General features: G+C 38.7%; 1 protein-coding gene across 1 annotated transcript in view; it reads left to right on the plus strand.

Annotated features, from left to right (window-relative positions):
• AKAP10 (A-kinase anchoring protein 10) overlaps positions 1–27,313 on the plus strand; it is a 79,071-nt gene that overhangs the window by 44,689 nt on the left and 7,069 nt on the right. Inside the window, exons 6-14 of the mRNA XM_043583246.1 lie at positions 3,158–3,242; positions 4,074–4,197; positions 5,284–5,420; positions 7,895–8,039; positions 10,075–10,248; positions 15,443–15,552; positions 18,839–18,921; positions 22,622–22,674; positions 23,270–23,365. Of these exons, the coding sequence (XP_043439181.1) occupies positions 3,158–3,242; positions 4,074–4,197; positions 5,284–5,420; positions 7,895–8,039; positions 10,075–10,248; positions 15,443–15,552; positions 18,839–18,921; positions 22,622–22,674; positions 23,270–23,365 (1,007 nt within the window). The remainder of the gene's footprint in view (positions 1–3,157; positions 3,243–4,073; positions 4,198–5,283; positions 5,421–7,894; positions 8,040–10,074; positions 10,249–15,442; positions 15,553–18,838; positions 18,922–22,621; positions 22,675–23,269; positions 23,366–27,313) is intronic.

Below are 27,313 nucleotides of genomic sequence, written 5' to 3' on the forward strand. Positions count from 1 at the left end.
GAATATGCTTTTTTTTCTTTTTAATGTTTATTTATTTTTGAGAGAGAGAGAGCACAAGCAACAGAGGGGCAGAGAGAGAGGGAGACACTAAATCCAAAGCAGGCTCCAGGCTCCGAGCTGTCAGCACAGAGCCCGGTGCGGAGTCGAACTCTGAGCCATGAGATCATGACCTGAGCTGAAGTCAGATGCTCAACCAACTGAGGCACCCAGCCGCCCCTGGAATACTCTACACAGCTCTACTTAAAGTACATTACAGTTGGAAGAAGTCTGTACTTAAGCTGTTATTGTGTATCCCACCTGCCTAGTTTGGTTGTAAATGTTATCCATGGGTTTCTGGTATTGCTGGCTCATTACTCCCTGTTTATATGGGGACTCAGAATAACCCAAAAACTGTGCTTCCACTGCTTCCTTCATCTTCTGCAAATCCTTGAAGTGGTAGAATTTTAAAGATATTTTGAAGGTATAGCTGATAGAATTTACTGATGGTTTGAAGTTGAATAGTGTGAGAGGGGAAAAAGGCATTAAGCATGACTTCATGTTTGTTTGTTTGTTTTTCAAATCTGAATAATGGGGCACCTGGGTGGCCATCAGTTGAATGTAAGACTCTTGATTTCAGCTCATGCCAAGATCCCAGGGTCATGGGATCAAGCTTTGCTTCGGGCTCCGTACTGGGCTTGGAACCTGCTTGAGATTCTCTGTCCCTTTCCCTCTGCCTCTCTCCCCCTGCTCGCTGGCTCATACGCTGTCACTCTCTCAAATAAACAAACAAACCTGAATAAGAGAGTGGAGTTATCATTTATAAACTTGAAAAAAAAATGTTTTTAACGTTTATTTAGTATTGAGAGACAGAGCACGAGCAGAGGAGGAGCATAGAGAGAGGGAGACACAGAATCCGAAGCAGGCTCCAGGCTCCGAGCTGTCAGCAAAGAGCCCGACATGGGGCTTGAACTCATGAACTGTGAGATCACGACCTGAGCCGAAGTCGGTCGCTTAACCGACTGAGCCACCCAGGTGCCCCTGGAGTTGCCATTTATAAGATGAGGAAGACTGTGAGGGTAATGGCTTATGGGGAAAATCAGGAGTTTGGGTGTTCACTAAATGGTGAATGTCAAGTATGCAGCTGGATATCTGCACTAGGAGTTCGTGAAAGAGGTGTAGGTTGAAGATACATGTTTAGAAGTCATCAGCATATAGGTGGTTTAGAGCCACGGATAACATTACCCTCAGTGTAAGTATGATGAGTGAAGACAAAGAAGTCTTAAGCACCCAGTTCTGAGGCAGGCCTGATATTTACAAGTCTGGCAGGTGAGGAAGAACTAGCAGAAACTCAAGAGTAACAGCTAGTAAAGTAGGCCCCGCTTTATCAACTCTGTCTCAGGACAGTAGTTCTTTTCTGGAAGCCAAGTGAAAAAACGTTTCTGGGGGTAAGGGAGTGATCGAAGGTGTGTTAAATCCTGCTGAGAGGTTAAGTAAGATGAGTACCAGGAATGGAATGGACTTGCCAACCCTGTGGACAACTGGCCCACTGGTTATCTTAATTTCAGGGTACCAGTGGAGACGAAAACTTCATCAGAGGAGTCTTAGAATAGGAGGCGGAGTGGAGACAGCAAGTATGAGCAACTCTTTGAGGCATCTTGCTCCAGGGATAAACTGGAAGGGGATGTTAAGTCAAGGGCCAGTGGGTTTTGTTTTTGTGGTGATGCGTTATATGCATATAAGGTATAGCATACAAGCAAGTTCATATGTGTAACATACAGACAGACTGTATGTAGCTGGTGAATATGAGGCAGCAGCAAAGAAGCGATGCAGGAGACCGAGGGGACAGTTGCTGTAAGAAAGAAGTCTTGAGGCAAGAGGAAGGGGTCCGGTGCTCAAATGCAGAATGTGTGGGTAGAGGTGCAGGTGAGTTGGTAGATGTGGTGGCAGGAGATGGAAATAATTTTCTGACTGCTTCTATTTTCTTAATGAAGTAGGAAGCAGAGTAATCAGCAAAGAGAATTCGAAGATGTATATATCATTTTTAAAGAGAGAGAAGAAGATGTGTTGTGTGTTGTCCGGTAGAGTATGAGAGAAAATGGCCCAGGAGACTGTAGTATGATCCTTGGGTTCCATTGAGGTCGTGCTAAGGTCATGAACTTAAAGTGAAACCAGCCATCGTGGGCGGGAGGGTTTCAGCCATGTTTGATAGCTGGCTAACCAACGGGCTTACCCGCTTGCTGCAGTTGAGTTAGGTAATTCCTAATTTTAGCACACTTTGTGTTTCTTCCAAATAACATTTTGCTAAACTTTTTACAGATAAACCTTCTTACAAATCCATAACTCTTTAGGTTGCAGTCTTAGAAATAGAATTGCTGATTGAAAGGGCATGTTTATTTTTAAAGCTTATGCTAGAAACTACCAGAATGCCCTCCGGAAAATTATATACCACTATTTTCCCACAAATGCTAGTGTCTGTTTTCCCATGCCCTTGCTCAAACAAGGCAGTGTAGTGTTACACAATTAAACATATGCATTGTTGTAACAGTTTTGTGCCAATTTGCTAGACAAAAGGTGGGGTGCCTCGTTATTCTAATTTGTACTTATATTTATTTGATTACCAGCGAGCATGCATATCTTTGCATATTGGCCATTTTATAATTTGTTCTTTAAAAAAAAAAAAAAGTTTTGGTTTTTTTCCATTGATCTCTGTACCCAGCATGGGGTTTGAACTCATAACCCCGAGATCAAGAGTAGCATGCTCTTCTAACTGAGCCAACCAGGCGCCCCTATATTTGTTCTTTTGTAAACTGTCTTTTCATGTCCTTGGCTCATTTTTCTTCCAGGACATTTCTTACTAGTTTGTAGGAGCTCTTGAATAATCTGTCACATACAAAGTAAATTGTCATTCACGCTGTGAATTTTTTGCACCAGTTGTTTTATTTTGTTTCGGAGGTGTTCTCGTGTATAAAAATTAATTTTATGTTGTTAAATCTTTTGATTTCTACTTTTGTGTATATGCTTAGAAAGACCTTCCCTACCTCAAGATTAGCCGTGCACCTGTATTTTTCTTAGCTCTATTTAAAACCTTCTGATTCATATGCCTCTACCTTTATTCCTCTGATTCCCAAAGGTGTATAGTTCAGATTTAGTAGAAATTTATTTACCATTTCTTTTACAGCAAAGATTTGTGGAGAAGATGGACAGGTGGACCCCAACTGTTTTGTTGTGGCACAGTCCATAGTCTTTAGTGCAATGGAGCAAGAGTAAGTTAATTACATACTTTCCCATTTGCATTTTCGGGATCTGGGTTCACTCAACTAAAAACAAATGGTCTCTGAGGACTTAAGTGTTTTGAATGTTTACAGGATCGTATAAGCATACTCCTGCTCTAAGACTACTTTGGTTAATGGTGTCTTTTAAATATAAATTATGTGAACTCTTAAAAATAATAAAACCCGTGTTCATTTTTAATGTTAATATTTCCCAGGTTAAAAGAATTTGTTTTTAATTCTGAAGTCATTTGGGGGTGATGTGGGTGTAGTGTGACTGTTACAATTGGTTTCTGTTCAAACAATGCACGTGTGCAGGTGGATATCCTAATTTGTTAGTGCATGCTTTAGGCTTAATGGATGCTGTTACTACTAAATCCACATAGATTTGTTGAAACGGCCTCCAAAGTTTTGTTTTGTTTTGTTTTGTTTTGTTTTAGATTAATTACTGCTGCATGCCCTTAAAAAAAAAAAAATCTACATATTGATTCATTTAGCATTTCTGAAAAGGGTGCTCTGTGCAAGGCACAGTTAGATACAATGCCTGCTTTGAAGAAAATTAGAGCCTAATGAGAGAAATAGGGCATGATCTTTGGTTACCGTAATAGGAGGTAGCATGTGTCACAGAGGAAAACTACAAAGCCACCAAGAGCGGGGAGAGATTATTTCCAGGTGTAAGAACCAGGAACGACACCAGGGGAAGGGAGGTAGTGTTGACCTAGGCTTTTAAGATACAACAGGCACAGAATGGAAAGAGTGTATTTTTCCCAGTTAAGCTCTTTCCTTCATCGTTCCCTCAAATTTTCCCTTCTTGTCCATGTGCAGGCACTTTAGTGAGTTTCTGCGAAGCCACCATTTCTGTAAATACCAGATTGAAGTGCTGACCAGTGGAACTGTTTACCTGGCTGACATTCTCTTCTGTGAGTCAGCCCTCTTTTATTTCTCTGAGGTAAAGTCTGCATTTCCTTTCACACTCTGTTAGAGCATTCCAGCCTCTGAACTAGAAATGCTGGGGCCCCCTCTGTAGAAAATAACACGGAAGAGCCAAGTAATGACTTGACTCAAAAAGATCAATTGGAATGACACAGTACTATTTTAAGCTGTATCTAATGGCAAGGGTACTTTGATGGCGTGTTAGAGTAGAGAATGTGAAAATTCAGTGTAAGATAACTCTAATTTTGAAAAACTTATTAAACATCTGCTTATAAGAGAATGCATATTTTTGATTATTTGGAGCTGTTTTAAAAAACCACAGTTTTGATACATGATTCCAATGCACACATATTTGCAGACCAGACTTCAGAAGAGAGAAAGAAAGGTAGCAAACTTTTTCCTACTATCGTCCCTTTTACTTCAGCCACTGGATAGGATTTCTCGAGCAATGAATATATTAATCTCTTTGAGGCATACAGTTTAGTGTAATGGTATTTGTTCAGCTTCAGCAAATGAAATGCTTTTGCTGCAAAGCAAATGAGTATTCAGTAGAGATGAGAGGATTTCCAGGCTCACAAAGCGTAACTTGGATACGCTTGACTCTGCCTCTCCCAAGAATAGAGCCCGTTCAGTTGATCTGCTTTCTCACTCCCTCGTTTGCCATCAGCCTAAGTCCAGCATTTGTTCCCGTTACTCTGGCTGCGTGGAGTGATGGAAATGATCAGGTATAAAAGATTTGGTCTGGTTAGTTTACTCTGTGTATGTTTGCCAGCGAGGGACCACTAATCATCTTTACCGTGATTTTTATTCCAGTTCACTTAAGTTTGTATCCGGCAGTGTGGTTGTTTTGTTGTTAGTTTTTGTATTTTCTCCCTACAAGAATGGCTTTATGCTTTTCAATCTCAAATAACTGTAAGTTGTTGACTGGCATTAACTGAACAAATGGATCTGTTTTTGTGTTGTGTTTGTTTTGTGTGTGTGTGTGTGTGTGTGCGCGCGCGTGTGTGTGTCCTGTATTTTAATGGTTGGACTTAGAGATTAGAGATGGGGAGAGAAATCTGTTTATGGTCTTTTTTTCTTCTTTTGTATTTTTCCTTCCTAGTACATGGAGAAAGAGGATGCAGTGAATATCTTACAGTTCTGGTTGGCAGCAGATAACTTCCAGTCTCAGCTGGCTGCCAAGAAGGGCCAGTATGATGGACAGGAGGCACAGAATGATGCCATGATTTTATATGACAAGTGAGTTTTGTTGATGTATTCAGCGTTTGGCAAGTGTTTGTTATTTGATAGGTACTTCGGAAATAAAGATGAATAGATTCAGTTCTTGCTGTCAAGGAGCTCACAGGAAGTAGCAGAAAAGCTACGTTTCATATGGTGTGTATAGTTTTAGGACTGTTAGAACAAAGGTCTTGGGGGAATAGGAGGTCTGTGTGTGGCAAGAAGGTTGATGGTGGTGGAGTTCAGGGAGGGTTTCACAAGAGAAAGATGAGAATTGGATCCTGAAGAACGAATTGAAATTTGCTAGCCAGAGAAGGCAGGAAAGAACATTCTAGGCAGAGGGATTGGCACAAGCAAAGTCAGAGAAACTTAGGGGAATGTGGCACTTTCAGGAAACTTGAGTTTGGGTAAGTAAAACTTGGGTAGGGAATATAAGCAGAAGATGGGGGCACCTGGGTGGCTCAGTTGGTTAAGTGTCCGGCTCCTGATTTCGGCCTGGGGCACGATCTCACAGTCAGATGATTGAGGCCCGCATCGGGCTCTGCAATAGGCATGGAGCCTGCTTGAGAGTCCCTCTCTCCCCTTCCTTCTGCCCGGTCCGCACGCACGCGCATATGCACACGCTCTCTCTCCCCTCTCTAAAAAATAAGAAGGAAGATGAAACTAACTGGGATATATTGAAAAGGGTCTTGACTCTCTATAGGCAGATCATATTTTGTGGTGCAGATCTGCTCAGCCTGGTTCATACTCAGTGAATAATAGTTTTTCACTTGTCTTCACTGCCAATGAGAGGATGGCAAAATCTTACAGTGAACAGACTGAGAACATTTGGTCAGTTAAATGATAAGGCTGTGGCCAGCGCCCGTACGCTGTTCATTTAATTTTCCATATTCTGTAAAGAAAAGTAATATGCTATTTGTATCCACAAGCAACTGCTAAGAGGGATAACTTGATGGTAGAGGAGAATCCATGGACTGTCAGGGTTGGGAGAGAGCCAAGTGCATCTAGGTCAGTGATTCTTAAACATTGCTCTGCAAGTTCATGCTGGGCTGTCTGTGTGAAAATCACCTGGGGGCTTGTTAAAAATAGGTTTCCAGTCCTCTCTGAGAGATTCTGATTCAGCATGTTTGAGGTATGACCCAGGAATCTTTATTTTTAGAATATTCCCCAGATGATGCTGATGAATAGCCAGATTAGGGATCTAGTCCGATTTTCCCATTTTGCAGATGAGAAATGAAGGCCCAGAGAGGTAGTGACTTTCTCAAAGTCACAGGGCAAGTTAGTGGCATAACTTAAGCTGGAATACAGTTCTTGATGTTTTCTGTTTATTTTAGTATAATGTATTTGTGGGAAATATTATATAAGAAATATTGTTACATGGACGTTGAAACAGCAGATGTTTACATTTAGAAATTTGGTCTGAGATGCTCCAAAATTCCAATCATGGAAGAGTATTTACCAACTTACTCATTACAAGATGGGAGACTAACTTTCTGTTAAGAAAAGGCTGATAACAAAAAATATATATGTATATTTTTTTATGCTGGAACAGAAAAATGGTACTAGTAGTGAGATCCTGGCTGGAGGTCAGTAACCCCACAGAGCAGAGAGTCTGTTTTCCTGCTGGATCCCATTGTCACATTGGGAGCCTTTTGTAAATGAAGGTTACTGTATGGCATCCCACTCGCACTGTCATTTTGTCAAGTTCATTGGGCCATATTTGACTTTACCAATCCCTGTTTGTTTTTATGTCTTCTGTATATTATGTATGTAACATCACAGTCCTATCTAATCAGTCTTTATTTGTATCGTAGACAGGATTTAGAAGTCCCTAAGATGGTATTTTTCTTTTAATCCTCCTTTTTTTGGTATCCACTTTATAATCAGCTTACCAAGACACTAGTTTTGCATTATATCTTAAGAAGCTAGAAATCTTTGAGGTATCACTGATCAATTACTCCTTCTCCTTTCTGCACGCAATCATCAAGTCCTGTTATCCTATCCAAATCCATCAAATCCACTTACTTGCCCCTCACTGTTCTTTTATTTTGAATTCCTACTTGTACATTACTTGGGTCTCTTAGTTATGATGGCATGTTCTTATTGTGGCCTATGCAGAGATCTTTTCTGCTCCCTTTCCAGGGGAAATAACTGTGTCTTACCCTCCTTTAAGTCGATTTCTGTCTCCCAAGTGCTGAACAGAGAATGGGTACCCATTCGATGTGTGTGATTGATTGATTTCTTTGTCTCAGTTGACCCTCAGAAAACTTAAACAAGGGCTAAGGATGACGGAAGGAGATAATACAAAGGTAGCAAGTTGACTTTAGGGCCGTGGGAATCAAGGTTGCAGCCCAGCTGTCAGCCAGTTCTAGAGTCCTAGGTCTGCAGGCTGAATCAAGTAGCCTCATAGAAGATTCTCTAGTGTAGGTACCAAAAGTTGCTTCTACTGGCTGTGGAATTTGGTTTTACTTTCTTTGGCTGTCTTTGTACCGTAGGTACTTCTCCCTCCAAGCCACACATCCTCTTGGATTTGATGATGTTGTGCGATTAGAAATCGAATCCAATATCTGCAGGGAAGGTGGGCCACTCCCTAACTGTTTCACAACTCCATTACGTCAGGCCTGGACGACCATGGAGAAGGTAACCAAGAACTTCAAAAATATTAAAACCGCAAGAAGTTTTTACTGGTGAAACCCAGAAAACATAACACGGGAAAAACCAAATGTAACAGAACAGTGGAAAATGGAAACAGTGGAGCATAGTGATTAAGAGCAGAGGCTTTGACTCTGACTTGGTATGTATTCATCTTAACCTTTATAGGCTGAGTGACCTCAGGCAGTTACTGAAATTCTTTAATGCCGTTTTCCTCACCGGTAAAATGGAGACAGTATGGATACTTAAGGTTATTTTAAGGATTAAAATGAGGTAAGATGGATGCAGTTACTATTAATCTTACGCCTGACACATAGTAAGCATTAAAAAATGTTAGTGGCTATTAACATAGCCTGTTGTTATCACGTTTTCAAAAATGATTCGAGAGCAATATTGGGTGAAGTTAGCCTAGGGGTGTTCCAGATATTTCATCAATATCTGTCAACAGGGCTAGAGTGCTAGTTTTGTGTATCATAACTTCTGGGGTATCACTGATAGCTTATTAATAATAAGGTGTTGGAATTTGTGAATGATTTATTCTTCTAATGAACTAGAGCAGATTTTGCCAGGAATTGCACAGAGCCCAGGATAAGCCCATGAGGTTCTGTTGCTTATGTATGTCATGTGTATCTAGGTGGGAAGGGGTTAAGTAAGCACTGTTAAATAATACTACACATAAAAACTGAATTTCAGGAACATGGAAGAGTTACATATAAAATTCAAATCATTAAAATCTAGTGCTAAACTGAGTAGAGTATCAGCTATGGCCCAGGGATAGTTTTTTTTAATTAAACTAAATGAAATTAAAGTTAAAATCTTTCTGATCTTAAAGGAAAAGTTCCAAATCTGTATCATGTGAAGAGTGCAAGCTTTCTGGCTAAAAAAGAAAATTAAAATACACAGAAAAACAGAACATAAAAATATTTCTTATAAAATGTATATATGTGAAAGAACTTACACTAATTTTAAGAATACTATCCAGTAGATAAATGAGAAAAAGACCTAGATGGTTTGTTCATCAGTACTTTGAGAATTTCTGTGCTAGGTATTGGTGTTTCAGGGGTAAACGAAGAAATGTGGTTTCTGCCCTCTTGGATCTCTGTCTATAAAGAAGGCACAAGTTAAAAACATGTTAAGTGCCACCGTCATGGGCTAAGTGCTATGAAGGAAAAGTTGGTGATAGGAAATGCCAGTAATAAGCATGGGAGCTTATTCAGCATCATTAATAATTTTTAAATGCAAAGAAAAACATCCATCATTAGGCAGTTATTTAACAATGATTTGGAAAAACACAATCCAGTGTTGGAAAGCCGGTCTCAAAACAGACACCTTGATACATGGCCAATGATACAAATTAGCAACATCCTTCTGAAGAGTAAATTGGCCATATATATCAAAGCTAGAATGTTCATGCTGTTTAACTCGATAATCACACAGCTGGTAATTTATCTTAAGGAAATCAGTTCAAAAGTAAATTATCAATACATACACCTGGACTTTAATATTTATAGCAAACCAGAAAAATGTAGTGTCAGGTTATATTCACTCCCTGCATGTTTTCTGGTCACTAAGAAGTCTAAGTATCAAGTCTACGTAATAGTTTTATGGCAAGTGTTTTTTAGGGAAAAAAACCTACAAATTGTACTCTTTTATTTTATTTTTGGGACAGAGAGAGACAGCGCATGAACAGGGGAGGGTCAGAGAGAGGGAGACACAGAATCGGAAACAGGCTCCGGGCTCTGAGCCATCAGCCCAGAGCCCGACGCGGGGCTCGAACTCACAGACTGCGAGATCGTGACCTGGCTGAAGTCGGACGCTTCACCGACTGCGCCACCCAGGCACCCCTACAAATAGTAGTCTTAATTGCAGTCACAATGTAAACTGTGTATGAAGGGATAATACTTGGTAGTGTGACAAAATCATTTGTACCACCTGGTAGAACTGCGGGTAAAATTTTGTTTGCAAATAAAATTTTAGTCATATTTGACTTCAACTTTAAAGTAATGCTTGTCCTCTTTTTCAGGTCTTTTTGCCTGGCTTTTTATCCAGCAATCTTTATTATAAATATTTGAATGATCTCATCCATTCGGTTCGAGGCGATGAATTTCTGGGAGGGAACGTTTCACTGGCTGCTCATGGCTCTGTCGGCCCTCCTGATGACTCTCACTCAGGCGGTTCCGATGGCTCAGCTTCTCAGGTATTGACCAGTTTGCCTCTGCCGTTAGGAAGAAAAGTGTACAAATCCTTTCCTTCAAATACCAGTAACAGATTCTGTGTGTAAGTTTTAGTTGCAGAAGAAACAAAAGAGAAAATAAAATTAGCCTACTTACTATATGTTCTAATCAGAGTATCTGTGGTGATTAACAGTATATTATATTGTAAGGTATTGTCCTCTTTCGTTCAGGCCATTGTTCCGCTTGACACTCCAGCTGGTGCTCTCCGTAATCCAATAATATGCATTTAGAGCCTCTGAAGAGCTATTTAGTGTAATTACTTGGGAAATTTTAGTAACTACACTGGGGATGCTTTTTTTTATAGAATAATTGAGTGAACGCCTAGATTTGTTAATACTGTATTTCACTGAAGAGCCTTTGATTTTATTTTATTTTAAATTCTAGTGCCATTGCACATTTCCTCAACCCTTTTTTTTTTTTTTTGGAGTACTTTCATGTATCAGACTTCTCGGATTCTCTCCAAAATCACATTAAATGGGTTGTCCCCAAGAGAAGAGATCTAGGGAAGTGCTAAAAAGTTAACTGATTTTTTTCAAGTCACACAGTAAGTGTAGAGCCAAAACATATTCCCTGTCTAGTGTTCTTTGCCATAATGTAGCATAATCGTTTTCTCATTACACTGTTGACACATAAATAAATAACACTTCAGATTTTTTGACACAGGGCCCTGGATAATTTTCTTAATTTATAAGACAGTACTATTTATTACCATTAACAAAGCTCTCCCCAGTACCTTTTCCTCCTGTTTAGGTTACCTGCTGAATGTGGTCGCCATTTTGTTTTTTGATACAGGCTAGAGTGTTTTGTTTTTATTTAGGCACTTACAGGGTCTAAGTGCTGACCATAAAGTATAGTTTCACATTATTGGTTGAAGTATAATATATGTACAGAAAACTCCTATAACTATATAGCTTAAAGAATTTTCATAAACAGACCTAACGCATGTATCCCAGTATCCAGATCAAGAAACATAACATTACCAGTATGCCATAAACTCTCTTGTGCCCCCCTCTAGTCACTATCCTCCCTGCCAGGTAGCTACTATCCTGATTTTGATGGTGTGGGTTAGTGTTACCTGTTCAGTTACATAATTGAAATCATTCCTTATATATTCTTTCTTTCTTTTCCTTTATTTCTTGCATACAGCTTTATTGAAATGGAATGCACATCATACAGTTCATTCATTTATGTTACATAATACAGTGGTGTTTAGTATATTCATAGAGTTGCTTAACTGTCACCACAGCCAATTTAAAAGTTTTTCACCTAAGGAAAAAACAGTGTGTCCTTTACTACCCTCCAGATCCTCCACTCCTCCAGCCCTAGACTACTCCTAATCTAATCTACTTTCTATCTCTGTAGATTTGCCTGTTCTGGTCATTGGAGCCATATGATACGTGGTCTTTTGTGACTGGCTTCCTTCACTTAGCATGATGTTTTCAAGGTTCATCCATGTTTCGGGTGTATCAGAACTAGTCCTCTTTTATGAACAAATAACATCCCCTTTTACACACATACCACATTTTGTTTATCCATCAGTTGACGGACATTGGGGTTGTTTCTCTCTTTTGGCTGTTAGGAATAATGCTGTTGTACAAGTTTTTGTGTGGATATAGGTTTTCATTTCTCTTGTGTATATACCTAGAAGTAGAATTGTTAGATCAAATAATCGTTCTATTTAACTGTCTTAATTACCATTGCTTGGGTAACAAGTTTTAAAATCAAGAACTGAGAGTCTTCCAACTTAGTTCTTCTTTTTCAAGATTGTTTTGACTTCTCGAGGTCCCTTGAGTTTTCAAATGCATTTAAGGATCAGTTTGTCAACTTCTATGAAGAAGCCAGCCAGGGCTCTGATAGAGACTGTATTGACTCCATAGATCAATTTGGGACATATTGCCATCTTAACAATACTTAATATTGTAATCCATGTACACAGGATGCCTTTCATTTATTCACATCTTTTATAATTTCTTCCAATAACATTTTGTAGTTTTCAAGTATCCATTTGGTATTTCTTAAGTTTATTCTAAATATTTTATTCTTTTTGATACTATTATAAATGGAATTTTTTTCTCATATTCACATTTTCATTGTAAGTATATAGAAGTATAATTTTTTTTTTGATAATTTTTTTTTAATGTTTATTTATTTTTGAGAGACAGACAGACAGACAGACAGAGCATGAACGGGGGAGGGTCCGTGAGAGGGAGACACAGAATCTGAAACAGGCTCCAGGCTCTGAGCTGTCAGCACAGAGCCCGATGGGGGGCTCGAACTCACGGACCGCGAGATCGTGACCTGAGCCGAAGTCGGCTGCTCAAATGACTGAGCCACCCAGGCGCCCCGAAGTATAATTTTTTTAATTGAGATAAAATTCACTTGACATAAAGTTAACTATCATAAAGTGTATAATTCAATGACATTTAGTATAATCACTGTGTTGTACAACCATTACTACTGTCTGGTTCCAGACTTTTCATCACCCCAAATGGAAACCTACCTAATGAAACATAAAGCTGTCACTTCCCATGCCCACCTGTGTTTTCTTCTAAGAGTTTAGGCCTTGGATCCATTTTTAGTTAGGTTTGCATGTTGTGTGAGGTAAGGTCCAACTTTATTTTTTTGTATGTGGGTATCTGGTCCCAGGACCATTTATTGAGAAAACTATTCTTTTACCATTGAAGGATCTTGGCATCTTTGTCAAAAATCATTTGACCTTAGGGGCGCCTGGGTGGCTCAGTTGGTTGAGTGTCTGACTCTTGGTTTTGGCTCAGGTTATGATCTCACAGTTCATGGGTTCGAGCCCAGCATCGCTCTGTCAGTGCAGAGCCTGCTTGGGATTCTCTGTCTCCCTCTCTCTCTTTGCTACTCCCCCACTCAATCGCTCGCACGCGCTCTCTCTCTCTCTCTCTCTCTCTCAAAATAAATAAACTTAAATTTATTTATTTATTTTTTAAATCATTTGACCTTAGATACATGGGTTTATTTCTGGACTCTCAGTTCTACTTCATTGATCTACATGTCTTTTCTTACGCCAATACTAATATTGTTTTAATTATTACAGCTTAATAAGTTTCGAAATCAGAAGCTGTGAGTCCTCCAACTCATTCCATTCATAAGATTATTTTGGCTATTCTGGGTCCCTTGCAATTCCATATGAATTTTAGGATCAGGTTTACATTGAATCTGTAGATTGCTTTGGGATGTATTGCCATTTAAGTCTTCCAGTCCATGCACATGGGACGTCATCCCATTTATTTAAGCCTTTAATTTCTTTCATTGATGTTTTGTAGTTTTCAGTGTACAAGTCTTAATACCTCCTTGAGTTATTTTATTCCTGAATATTTTGTTCTTTTTGATGCTATTATAAATAGTTACTTTCTCCATTTCTTTTTCTTCACTGGTAATGCATAGAAATATAACTTTTTTGTGTGTTGATCTTGTACCTCAACTTTACTAAATTCATTTGTTCACTCTAATAGTTTTCTTGTGGATTCTTTAGGATTTTTTTTTTATATAAGATCATGTCACCTGCTAGTAGAAATAGTTTTCTCTCTTCTATCCTCTTTGAATGCCTTTTATTTGCTTATCTTGCCTGATTGCTCTAGCTAAAACTTCCAGCACAGTGCTGAACAGAAGTGGTGAAAGTTGGCATCCTTGTCTTATTCCTGACCTCACGAGGAAAGCTTTCAGTTTTTTAATCTTTTAATATGATGTTAGGTATGGATTTTTCATAAATGCTTTTTATTAAGTTGAGGAAATTTCCCGGTATTCCTAATTGTTGAATTTTTTTTTTTTATATATCATGAAAGGTATTGGATTCTGTCAAATGTTCTCTCTGTATCAATGGAAGTGGTCATGTGGGTTTTGGTTTTTACTCTGTTGATATGGTGTACTACATTAATTGATTATCAGACGTTAAACCAACCTTGCATACCTGGGATAACTCACTTGGTGGTGGTATGTAATTATTTTTATAAGTTTGCTAGTATATTGTTAGGGTTTTGCATCAATTCTTACACTGATCTGTAGTTTTCTTTTCTTGTGATGTCCAGTTTTGGTAACTGAGTTAACAGTAGCCTCAAGGAAGTATTCTGTCTTCTTTATTTGGGTGCCTCTTTCTTTTTAATTATTTACCCCTTCTTAGCACATAAAGAGAACCCCATGTACTGTGGAGTGTGTTCTGTAAGCATCTGTTCCTATACCTTAACCATGGATATTAACCTATACGTGAGTCATGGGTATTAACCTGTACCTTAGTCACAGATTTTTTTTTTTTTTTTAATTTCTTTTTTCAACGTTTATTTATTTTTGGGACAGAGAGAGACAGAGCATGAACGGGGGAGGGGCAGAGAGAGAGGGAGACACAGAATCGGAAACAGGCTCCAGGCTCTGAGCCATCAGCCCAGAGGATGACGCGGGGCTCGAACTCACGGACTGCGAGATCGTGACCTGGCTGAAGTCGGACGCTTAACCGACTGCGCCACCCAGGCGCCCCTAGTCACAGATTTTAAACACGTTCCTGCCTTTCGTCACTTTAAACAATGCTACAGTGAATAATAATCTTGCATATTAGTCATTTTGTTAAGCTGAGTCTGTCTGTAATTGAATTTTTAGAAGTGGAATAACTGAGAAAACACGTGGCTCTGGCATTTTATAGAAATAACAATTCTGACTTGCTTTTCGTGGGCTGAGGAGTGGGAGATAACATGCTGGAGGAGAACTTACTACACTCTTCTAGCTGGTCATTTTAGAAAGTTTTCTTCAGCTTCTCTTGGCCTCACTGAAGATCAAAAGTATGCGTGTTTATTTTGTAAAAAGTTAGCTAAGCTATATATACCTGGATGGATGGGTGTCTTGCACCCTTGGGAACACAATGCCTGTAAAGACAGCACATTTGTCAGATCACCAGGAAAACAAACAGATTTGGCATTAAAAGCTTGGGTCGTACACTTTAATATTGTGCTTCCTCCTGCAGTTATATTTCGAGGTTACATTTCAGAATCATTACTGTTTCGCATCTCAGTCATGATGGGGTTGAGTGAAAATTATGTGTATCTCAATTACTGAAGATTTTGTACAAATCTTTCCTATCTCAAACCCAGGATTGTTCGATTCCCAAATAATATACTGCTGATTTTACAATTTCTGTTGTAGTCCAGTATGAAAAAAGCCAGTGTTAAAATTCTGAAAAATTTTGATGAAGCGATCATTGTGGATGCTGCCAGTTTGGATCCAGAATCTTTGTATCAGCGGACATATGCAGGGTAAGCTTGACTGAGTGTCTAAAATGTTTACAAGTTTATGGAGTTTTGTCTCTTTTATTTTTCAATTTAAAATTTAAAAATTTGGGGGGTACCGGGTGGCTCAGTCGGTTAAACGTCTGACAGGGGCTCAGGTCATGATCTCGCAGCCCGTGAGTTCGAGCCCCGCGTCGGGCTCTGTGCTGACAGCTCAGAGCCTGGAGCCTGCTTCGGATTCTGTGTCTCCCTCTCTCTCTGTCCCTCCCCTACTCATGTTCTATCTCTCTTTGTCTCAAAAATAAATAAACATTAAAAACAATTAAGATTTAAAAATTGTTTCTCATCTATTATATAGCCAGCACTTACTTATATAGAGTATGCAGTAGACCATGGTTAAGAGTGAAGGCTCAGGAGTGACTTCCTGGGTTTTTATCTTGGCTCAGCCACTTATTGGAAAACTACTTAACCTCTTGGTGTCTCAGTTTTTTCATTTCTAAATTGAGATTAATATTACTGCTTCATTGGGTTGTTCAGGGGATTAAATGAGGTAATACACAAAAAGCATTTAAAACCTTGCCTAATATCTAGTAAACACTCCATAAATGTCATTACCGTCATCATTCCACCATGCTGTACAAGGTTGATGAGTATCATGTTCATCTGACAGGTTTTAGGCTGTATCTCTTCCGTGTTTCATTTGGTCTGTATGTTAGCTATTTCAAAGTCTGTCTTAAAAGCAAAAGTAAAGTACAGTGACTAATACTGTGTAACTAATACTTGAAAATGGAACAAAATTATTTCTTTGTATTTAATTAAGAATTGGATGTTTAATTTATCCTGTAACAAAAAGACATCAATTCCTAGCATGTACCACTTGCTGACCTTTACCACAGATCAGATCACAAAATCACTTCCTCCTCTCTAAAGATGGCTTGATTAACCTATAAACCTGTGTAGTCTTGATTACCCTACTCAGACCCAACCCCAGTCCCGGCAATGCCATAAAAAGGGATTTCAACATGTTTAATTGAGTTTATCAGAAAGTAACAGTGATATTTGGGAGACCAGGGAGTCGTGGGATGTACTTTGAAGTAAATTAAAGCTGTGGGACCACATTGTCTTCAGAAAGCATGCTTTAGCTGCGTCAATATGGTGATCTTTATCTCTTCTTTTAGGAAATGGTGGACAATAAGCCTAAATGATTTAATTCCCAAAGATTATATTTATTCTTAAGGAATCGTTGTTAGTTCATTTACTTAAAACCTGACTTAAAGCAGTCTGTCAATTGCAAGATGCTTTACTTCTGTAGTTTTTTGCTGTGTGTGTAAAATAAATGTATTTTAACAGATAATATATAAAATGGGTCAGAAATAGAGAAATAATGACTTTTCTTCATCTTTAAAAAATTTTTTTTTAGTTTTTAAAAACATTTATTTTTGAGAGAGAGAGACACACACACAGAGGATGAATGGGGGAGGGTCAGAGAGAGAGGGAGACACAGAATCCAAAGCAGGCCCCAGGCTCTGCACAGAGCCCAACACAGGGCTCAAACTCATGAACCATGAGATCATGACCTGAGCCGAAGTTGGACGCTTAACTGACTGAGCCACCCAGGCGCCCCCCAACTTTTCTTCATCTTTAAAGATAGTTTTCAGTGTTGGTTTTTAGTCTTATGGTTTTGGCATCTTCCTGAAGTGTTTCTCAAGGCAGACATATTTCTGTCTGTTGGTGTATTGCAAGCACATGTGAAGTGACAACTTACTGGGAAGGATAACCCTAAAATAAGACCCACCATGGCCCGAGTGAAATAATACATGGGCGTCACAGTTTCTTTTTCTTCTTTTAATTACAGATACATTAATCTCCTATAAAAATTAAATGTGTAGATAAGGCTGATGTCCCCTTTGATCACAAACCAGAGCTTATTCTCTCCCCCTCCTATTCAGGATAATCACTGTGACATCATAGTATGTATTTTTGCTTGCTTATTTTTATGTAATCGATATTACACTCTATTTGGTACCTTGTGCTTTCAGTCCAGTGAGTTTTGGAGACTTTTCTATAGTAGTATATACAGATTTACCTCATTTTGACTATTTGTAGTGTTCCATATAAAATCTTAATTATAGCTCATAACTGTGGCCACTGTTTGGCCCTTTGGGTATTGATGAATATTCAAATTGTTTGCAATTTTTCACTGTTACGCACAGAATGGCAAAGAATTACTTTTATATACTTCCTTGTACCAAGAGGCAGATTTTAAATTTTAATAGATCTTAACCAGTTTACCTTTATTTTCTTTATTTTTTTGAGAGAGAGAGGGCGCGGGGGAGCAAGGGGCACACAGAGAGAAAGAGAGAGAGAGAGAGAGAGAGTCCCTCAGAGAGGAGAGAGAGAGAGAAGCATTGCTCACCCAAAATGGGGCTTGAGCTCACAAACCATGGGGTCATGACCTGAGCTGAAGTCAGATGCTTGATGACTGAGCCACCCAGGCGCCCGTTAACCAGCTTCCCTTTAAGAGTAGCTATATGTTTTGCATTCTTACCCCCCGTTAAGGAAGATACTCATTTCCCCCGTATCTTTATTGACACTAAATAACATCAGATGTTTGATTTTTTACCAATCTGGATTATTGCCCCTGAGATTAAGTTGCTTTTGGCATGTTTGTTGGTCGTTCAGGTTTCTCTTCTGTGAAGTGACTGTTCGTCTCCTTTTTACATTTTTCTGTCTTTCTTAGTTACTTGTTGGAATTCTTTATGTTTTTGAATATTCATTATTGATTAGTAATCTGTTAAATAAGGTCTTTCACTGTGTTCTTTGCCTTTCAAGTTTGCTTGATATTATTGTAGCTTTATAGCATATATAATGACTATATGTAATATATAATGACTCTAGCTCTATAGACTCTAGCTCTGTAATACACATTTTGATCTAAGACAGGTTCCTACCTTTTTATCTCCTTTACAAAATTATCTTGGCTATTCTTACGCCTTTTGTCTTCCATATGAATTTTAGAATTGTGAGCTACCTGTTCACCCATCATGTTTCATAAACCTTTCTGGGATTTTGAATGGAATTGCATTGAATTAAAGATTATTTTGCTTTCTTTAGGGGACAGTTCTATTTAAAATAAGCCTTGCTTAAAAAAATAAAAATAAAATAAAATAAAATAATAAACCTTGCTTTGAATAACATGACACAGTATTTTTAGCTTCCTACATTTAAATGAGATGCTTAAGAGTGGAATTTTTCTTTCCTTAATTTGGTATTGATCATTAGAAATCATATTTTTCTTTTTGTACTTATTTAGGAAGATGACATTTGGAAGAGTAAGTGACTTGGGGCAATTCATCCGAGAATCTGAGCCTGAACCTGATGTAAAGAAATCAAAAGGTTTGTGGTGTTTTCATACTCCCTGTTAAGCCTTTGCTCACATTAGTCAGTGACTGTAAGTGAAGGATCATTTAAGATTTAAACAGTTTATTTTATGAAATAATTGCCTTCTCTCTCACCTTGTGTTTGTAGTCACAGCTGAGCACAAGGGCTTTGTGTAATCACATGTCTGTACAGTCTCTGAATGAAAGGTATTGAATTTGCTTTACCATTCCAGAAAGCACATCTTCATGAAAAAATATTTGTCACTTTTTTACTTAAAATAGTGAATACCCAGAGTGCCTGGGTGGCTTAGTCAGTCTGACTTCGGCTCAGGTCATGATCTCATGGTTCTTGGGTTCAGGCCCTACATCAGGCTCTGTGCTGACAGTGCGGAGTCTGGGATTCCCTCTCTCTCTCTCTGCTCATCCCCAACTCGCTCACACACTCTCTCTCAAAATAAATAAACTTAAAAAACAAAAATGGTGAATACCCAGTCCAGGTTGGATTTGAGGTTTATCTCAAGACCCTTTAATTCATTAAATTTCTTCTAATTTGCTGAAATTTCAAATACATGATATATATGTGAAAAATATGAAGAGGTTGAAATTCAAGTCCTTCATTTAAAATCACCTGGAGAGGGGCGCCTGGGTGGCGCAGTCGGTTAAGCGTCCAACTTCAGCCAGGTCACGATCTCGCGGTCCGTGAGTTCGAGCCCCGCGTCGGGCTCTGGGCTGATGGCTCAGAGCCTGGAGCTTGTTTCTGATTCTGTGTCTCCCTCTCTCTCTGCCCCTCCCCCGTTCATGCTCTGTCTCTCTCTGTCCCAAAAATAAATAAACGTTGAAAAAAAAAAAAAAAATTAAAATCACCTGGAGAGTGCTCATTTAGTTGCAAGAGTTAAACACAAATCTTTTTTGACAAGTACATTATTTGTGACTGATTTCAGCTTCCAAACAGTTGGTTTACAAGGAAGATTTTAAAAACCAATGTGGATCCATTCACTTGGGATCTAGAAATTTTTCAGTGTGATTGGATTGACAGTATTGTCTTGAGTAAAAGACACTAATTTGTAAGAAGAAAGTGTTCCAGGGGCACCTGGATGTCTCGGTTGAGTGACTCTTGGTCTCGGCTCAGATCGTGTCCTCACAGTTCATGAGTTTGAGCCCCACATCGAGCTCCGCGCTGGTACTGTGGAGCCTGCTTGGGATTCTCTCTCTTTCTCTCTCTCTCTCCTTGTCCCTCTCCCTCTCTCTCTCTGTCTCCCCCTCCCTCTCCCCCTCCCTCTTTCTCTTTGCCCCTCCCACATTCTCTCTCTCTCAAAATAAACTTTAAAAAAAGAAGAAAATCTCCCATTTTGAGAAATGTGTTTAAAATTAAGAGCTATTATTAATCTTCCTATTGAATTTAATAGGATTGCATTCCATTTATTTATTTATTTATTTATTTATTTATTTATTTATTTATTTTTAAGTAAACTCTACCCCCTACGTAGAGCTCAAACTCCTAACCCCAAGATCGAGAGTCACATGCTCCAGCAACTGAGCCCAGCCAGGTGCCTGTATTATATTTATTTTTTAATTCAACTACTACTTGAGTAAGGAATGCTCTTGGTGTTGGTGAACAATCTACTTCTGGGTCAGATATACATTGACAGAGTAAGCAAAAAATGCAACAGTTGTTGAAATCATTTAGACCCAAAAAGGGCCTGTTAACCTATTTTACCCTATCAGTTTATTTAAATAATTGATTTTATTTCCTAATTTGCCAGAGAAGCCTGAGGTACACAGTCAGGAAAAGTACAAAGATGGAAAGAAGTCTGCACAGTTCATTCAGTAAATAATTTTGTAGTGCCTCTGTGCACTCTTATTCACGGGGCAGGTTAGAACATACAGATCCTGCCATTAAGAAACTTAGAGTCTAATAGTGTATTTTATTGGTAAAAAATGAGTACAAAGAAGAAGTGACTGGTAGCTTTGGAGTAGAGGAAGTATTAGACAGCCTCTGTGGGGTATTGGCCAGCAAGGGCTCTACACTGTCCTCAGGTAGCAAGAAATCAAGACTCTTGATTTTGGCTCAGATCACGATCTCACAGTTCAGGAGATCAAGCCCTGCATCAGGCTCAGGACTGACAGTGCAGAGCCTGCTTGTGATTCTCTCTCTCTCTCTGCCCCTTTCCTGCTTGCACACTCTCCCTCTCTCTCTCAAAATAAATGAATAAACTTTAAAAAAAAAAAAAAAAGAGTAGGTAGAGAACAGACAAGTTCAATTTGGAACATGTTAATTGTGAGATACCGTAGGACAATTTCTAAGTCCATGAATTTTAATGCCCAAGGTCAGGTTTTTTGATTATTTGCATTTTGAAGGAAGTTAAGGCCACAGGAGGGGATGAGATGCCCCAGAGAAAATCTGTCAAAGGAGAAAAGAAGGCTGGAAATGGGGTCCTGGAGAAGTTCCGTGTTAAAAGGGGAGGGGAGGCACAGAAAGGAGCCAAATTTGTGTGCATTGAAAAGAAGAGAGGGTGTTAAACATGTAGGAGACTGTCACAGTGTGGCTCTTTGGGTTAGCCTGAGAGAGAGCAGTGCACTGGGCAATTCAACAGCCATTTGAGACTTTAGGCCGAGTGTGTAATGTGGCTTTATTGACTGGTTGGCCATAAAGTTTACCTAGACCAGTCTTCAGACTTTTAGCTAATACTAAAAATTATCAAGGGAAAGGATGCAGGTTTTGCACTTTTCATGAATGCTATATATAGTTCTAATCTAGTCGTTGACTTAATCAGTACCTTGCCTAAGAAATAATCTACCAACTGCTTGATTTAAGGCCGAGTTGGAAAGGATCTTATTTGTGTTAAAGAAAGGATAAGCTATGTATTTCATTAATGGAAAAAGTGGCTAGTCTATGTCTTGGTGATTCCTCAGCACCTGAGTACCTACCTATACGAAGATAGGCTTGTGTGTATCTCCTGGGGGGTTGAGGTGTGCTGTGGCCTGGACAGAGCATGGCCATTTAAAACTCTGCTGTTAATCAGCCAATTTATACACACCAGAGATTGAGCATGTGGCAGTGTAATTTTTACTGGAAGCCCTTTTGTATAGGAGCTGGTCTAAAAAATTTGGATATATAACAAGTAGATTGATACCTCCTGATGTACCGCTAGACTCTTATCTAAGGCCAAATCCTAGTCATGGTTTTCTTTTGTTCACTTAATATTAGCTGAAAATCTAACACTAGAGAATAGTTTCTTTTTTTTCTTTTAATGTTTTTATTTTTGAGAGAGAGACAGATCATGAGCAGGGAAAGGGCAGGGAGAGACACAGAATTCTGGGACACAGAATCTGAAACAGGCTTCAGGCTCTGAGCTCTTAGCACAGAACCCGACCTGGGGCTTGAATTCGTGAACCATGAGATCATGACCTGGGCCAAAGTTGGACGCTTAACTGACTGAACCACACAGGTGCCCCGATAATACTTTTCTTTTATTAAGTGAGGAGAATAGAATAAAAGTCCAGAACTCTGAAACAGACTTTCAAAAGTCTTTTGCAAGTTAAATACTTGTTAATGGAGATAATCAATTTTGATTAACGGTAATATTCCTTAATGTTTTAGATGAGATTGTACAAAAAAAGAATATCCATTTCTGGAAATAGCTTTTGAATAAGAGCACCTTTTTAATGTAAAATTGTGCATGAAATATACATTCAATTTTGGTTTTATTTACTAGGATCCATGTTCTCACAAGCTATGAAGAAATGGGTGCAAGGAAATACTGATGAGGTAAATTCTACTTTCAGTGTAAAGAAATTCCTGTTTATAAGTGGCACTTTGTCTAAGTAAAGTTTCAGGTTTTCTCTTTCCTTAGTTCCCACGTTTAAGCAACATGGCACATCATTGCTCCCTTATCCAGGAGGTAACAAGAAAGGGTGGGCCCTTTTTAGTATCTAACAGTTGCCTTGTGGGGTCAGTGCAGGATCTTTTAGTTCAGAGACTCTAGCCACTGAGAAATAGACATACCTCCAAATTTCCATCAACCATCAGGCATCCATAGAAACAAAAAGCTCAAATGTTTCTTTCCTCACTTCTGTTTGCAGAAGAGGAGGCTTGCTTTTTGACTTGTTAAGTACATTGAGAGATGTGAGTGGAAAAAGAAAAATGTTTTGATCATCTAACATGAAAATAGTCATGATGTTGGGTACCCAGTAGCTCACCCTAGAAGACAGTGAACAAATAGCTTGTTAATGTAGCATAGCCAGAGGGTGGCCCAGGTCCTATCACATACAGTTGTGTTTAGAGCACTGATAATGTAAGTCTTAACTTTTCTAATGAATAACCATTATCAACAGTTTGAAATGATTTATTGTTGTTGTTTTAGGCCCAAGAAGAGCTAGCTTGGAAGATTGCTAAAATGATAGTCAGTGATGTTATGCAACAGGCACAATATGATCAGCCCTTAGAGAGGTCTACAAAGGTAAGAATGACATGTGTTCTGATCTAGCTTGTATAAAAACTGGAAAGAATTAAATTCCAGATATTAAAAAAGGGCATAAGGGAGATTCTGCTTCTGCCTTTGAAGGATTAGCTGCTATAGAAACTGCCCTCTCATCATGAACAACTAGAAAACAAACTAAGTGAAACAACTAGTTCCAGATATTGGACAAAAGGCAGTAGAGGTCTGTAATTCTTGTAATAAGGGTAACATGGAAGTGATCTGTAGCTCACTGCCCAGAAGCAGTTTCCAAAGTGCAGGGAGGGGAGACCTTAATAGAGTTCATAGTGTTGCTGAATTAAGGAGTTAGAAATCAACGTTTGGATAACCTAAATTGGCTAGAAGTCATAGAGAAGAATACCAGAAAAGGAGCTTCACAGAAAGAAAGCTCCAGAGTTTCTCTCTTTATGAGAGGTCCCTTGAAGGGCTTGGCCAAATACTGATCTATACATATATTGGGTGAAAATGCCCATGGCCATGGAAAAAATAACAGAAATTAATTCCTGAAACATGGGTTAGGAATAGGTCCCACCCCTACTAACCAAGGTCTTGTAATGTACAAGGCATTGGGTAGTTCCTCAGAAACATTATGCCTTACTGCTGGAGCTAAATTAACCCTAGAGTATGGGGCACCTGGGTGGGCTCAGTTGTTTAAGCACTGACCCTTGATTTTAGGCTCTGGTCATGATCTCATGGTTTGTGGGTTCGAGCCTGCATTGGGTTTTGTACTGACAACACGGAGCCTGCTTGGGATTCTCTCTCTCCGCCTTTCTTTCTACCCCTCTTTTGTGCGCACATGAAAGCTCTCTTTCTCTCTCAAAATAGATGAATAATCTTTAAAAATAAAACCAAAAGCTCTAGAGTAAAGCCCCTTAACCAAACTGAAGAGCAACCTTTGAAAGGATCAAACTGCTCTGTAAATAACAACTGCATGACAGGACAAAGGCCAGCCCGCTTTAAAGGAACACAGTAAAATTCAGTACTCAACAGTATAAAAATAACAATGTCTGCCATCCACTGCATTACTAGGTATGCAAGGAAGCAGAAAAACTTGACCCACAATCAGAAGAAAAACATAATCTATAGAAACCATACCCAGAAAATTACTGATATAAAAGAACTCAAGAAAAAGGGGAAAAGGAAAGAAAGAATCCATGGGACAAATAGAAGACAAATAGCAAAATAGTAGGTTTAAGTGAAATCCTATTAGTGGTCATAGCAAATGTAAATGGTCTAAATAGTTAAATCAAAAAAAAATTAATAAATAGTTAAATCGGAGATTGATTAGATAATGGCAGATGCTATCTGTAAGAAGCCTGCTTTAAACATAAAGACTTAAAGTAAAAACAGGATGGAAAAGATATATACCATGCAGGCATTAATAAAAGTAATTTGGACTGCCCATATTACTACAAGTCAGAGTAAACTTCAAAACAAGGAATATTACCAGGCACAAAGTACATTTTACATGATAAAAAGGTCAGTTGATTAAGAAGACGTCAAGAGTCCTAAATGTGGGGGCACCTGGGTGGCTTAGTCGGTTAAGCGTCTGACTTTGGCTGAGGTCATGATCTTGCAGTTTGTGAGTTCGAGCCCTGTGTCGGGCTCTGTGCTGACAGCTTGGGAGCCTGGAGCCTGCCTTGGATTCTGTGTCTCCTCTCTCTGTACCCCCCCAGCTTGTGCTTGGTCTGTGTCTCTCAAAAAATAAAAAATGTTAAAAAAAAGAATCCTAAATGTGTATGCATCTAACAACAGAGCTTGAAAACACATAAAGCAAAAGCTGATAGAACTACAAGGAAAAATACACAGATCCATAATGACTCTTGGAGATTTCAACAGCCCTGTCTCAGTAATAGAACAGTGTTTAGAAGACTCGAATAACAATGTCAACCAACTTGACCTAAGTGACTTGTAGAAAATAATGCATCTCGCAGCGCAGAATACACATTATTTTGGCCTACATATAGAACATTGACTGAGATATACCATATTCTGGGCCATAAAACAAGTTTCAGTACATTTTGAAAGACTGAAATCCTACAATCTGTTTTCTCCTCACAAAGGAATTAAACAAGAAGTCAGAGAAAGATATGTGGAAAATTCCCCAAATATTTGGGAATTAGGTAACATACTTCTAAGTTACCTATTAGTCAAAGAAGAAATCAAAATAGAGGTTAAAAATATTTTGGACTGAATTAAAATGAAAATACAGCATAGTATTTGTGAGATACTGCTAACACAGTTCTTAAAAGGAAATTTATAGCATTAAATGTTTATATTAGACAAGAGTCTCAGTCTTCTACCTGAAACTAAAAAAAATGAGTAAATTAAACCCAAAGAAAGAAGGAAATAATAAAATAAAAAGTAATTATCAATTACATAGAATACAGGCAGATAATAGAGAAAAGTCAAAAGCTGGCTCTTTATTTATTTATTTTTTAATGTTTATTTATTTTTGAGACAGAGAGAGACAGAGCATGAACAGGGGAGGGTCAGAGAGAGAGGGAGTCACAGAATCCAAAGCAGGCTCCAGGCTCTGAGCTGTCAGCACAGGGCCCGATGTGGGGCTCGAACTCACAGACCGTGAGATCATGACCTGAGCCGAAGTCAGACGCTTAACTGACTGAGCCACTCAGGCGCCCCTAAAAGCTGGCTCTTTAAAAAGATCGATTAAATTGATAAACCTTTAGCCAGACTAATTGAGGGGGGAAAAAAAGATTAGACATGAATCACCAATACAAAGATTGAAAGGGGACATCGCTACAGATCCTAAAGTTATTAAAATGATATTAGTGAACTATTATGAACAACTTTATGCTAATAAGTTCAACAGCTTGAATGAGATGGAGAAATTCCTTGAAATATATAAATTACCAAAACTCAGTAAGAAATGGTAATCTGAATAATGCTGTATCTATTAAATTGAATTTGAGGAGTTAAATATATTTTTAGTTATGATATTATCATATTGATACATTATATATATGTACATATGTATAAAATATGAGGAACTCAGCAGACAAAAAATTGTTTTCAAATTAAAAAATGGGCAAAGGACCTGGAAAGATAGGCCAAAAGATACATGAAAAGGTGCTTAATGTCACTAATCATTAGGGAAGCACAAATCATAACCACAGTAAGATATCACCTCACACCTGTTAGAATGACCGTTAGCAAAAAGACAAGCAGTAACAAATGTTAACGAGGATGTAGGAGAAAGGAATCCTTGCGCACTATTGGTGGAAACGTAAATTGGTACAGCCATTATGGGAAACAGTATGTAGGTCCCTCAAAGAACTAAAATTAGAACTATCGTATAGATCTAGCGATACCACTTCTGAGTATATATTTGAAGAAAATGAAATTATTACCTCAAAAAGATATCTGCACCCCATGTTCATTGCATATTTAGAATCCTATGCAAGAATCCTAAATGTGTTACATGGAAGTAACCTAAGTGTTCATTTATGGTTGAATGGATCAAAAAGAATGAAATCCTGCCAGGGCGCTTGGGTGGCTCAGTCGGTTAAGCGTCCGACCTCGGCTCAGGTCATGATCTCGTGGTTTGTGGGTTCAAGCCCTGTGTCAGGCTCTGTGCTGACAGCTCAGAGCCTGGAGCCTGCTTCGGATTCTGTGTCTTCCTCTCTCTCTGCCCCTCCCCTGCTCGTGCTCTGTTACTGTCGGTCTCAAAAATAAGTAAAACATTTTTTAAAAAAAGAATGAAATCCTGCCATTTGTGACGACATGGAGGGACCTTGAGGACATTTTACTAAGTGAAATAAGTCAGACCTATAGAAAGACAAATATTGTGTGATTTCACTTGTATGTGGAATCTGAAAAAGTCAAACTCCTTGAAACAGCAAAAATGGTAGTTGCCAGGGACTTGGGCTGGAGGGGGTAGGGGAAATGAGGAGATGTTGGTCAGAGGGT

This window comes from Prionailurus bengalensis, chromosome E1 (genome assembly GCF_016509475.1).
Source record: "Prionailurus bengalensis isolate Pbe53 chromosome E1, Fcat_Pben_1.1_paternal_pri, whole genome shotgun sequence".
NCBI classification, from domain to species: Eukaryota; Metazoa; Chordata; class Mammalia; order Carnivora; family Felidae; genus Prionailurus; species Prionailurus bengalensis.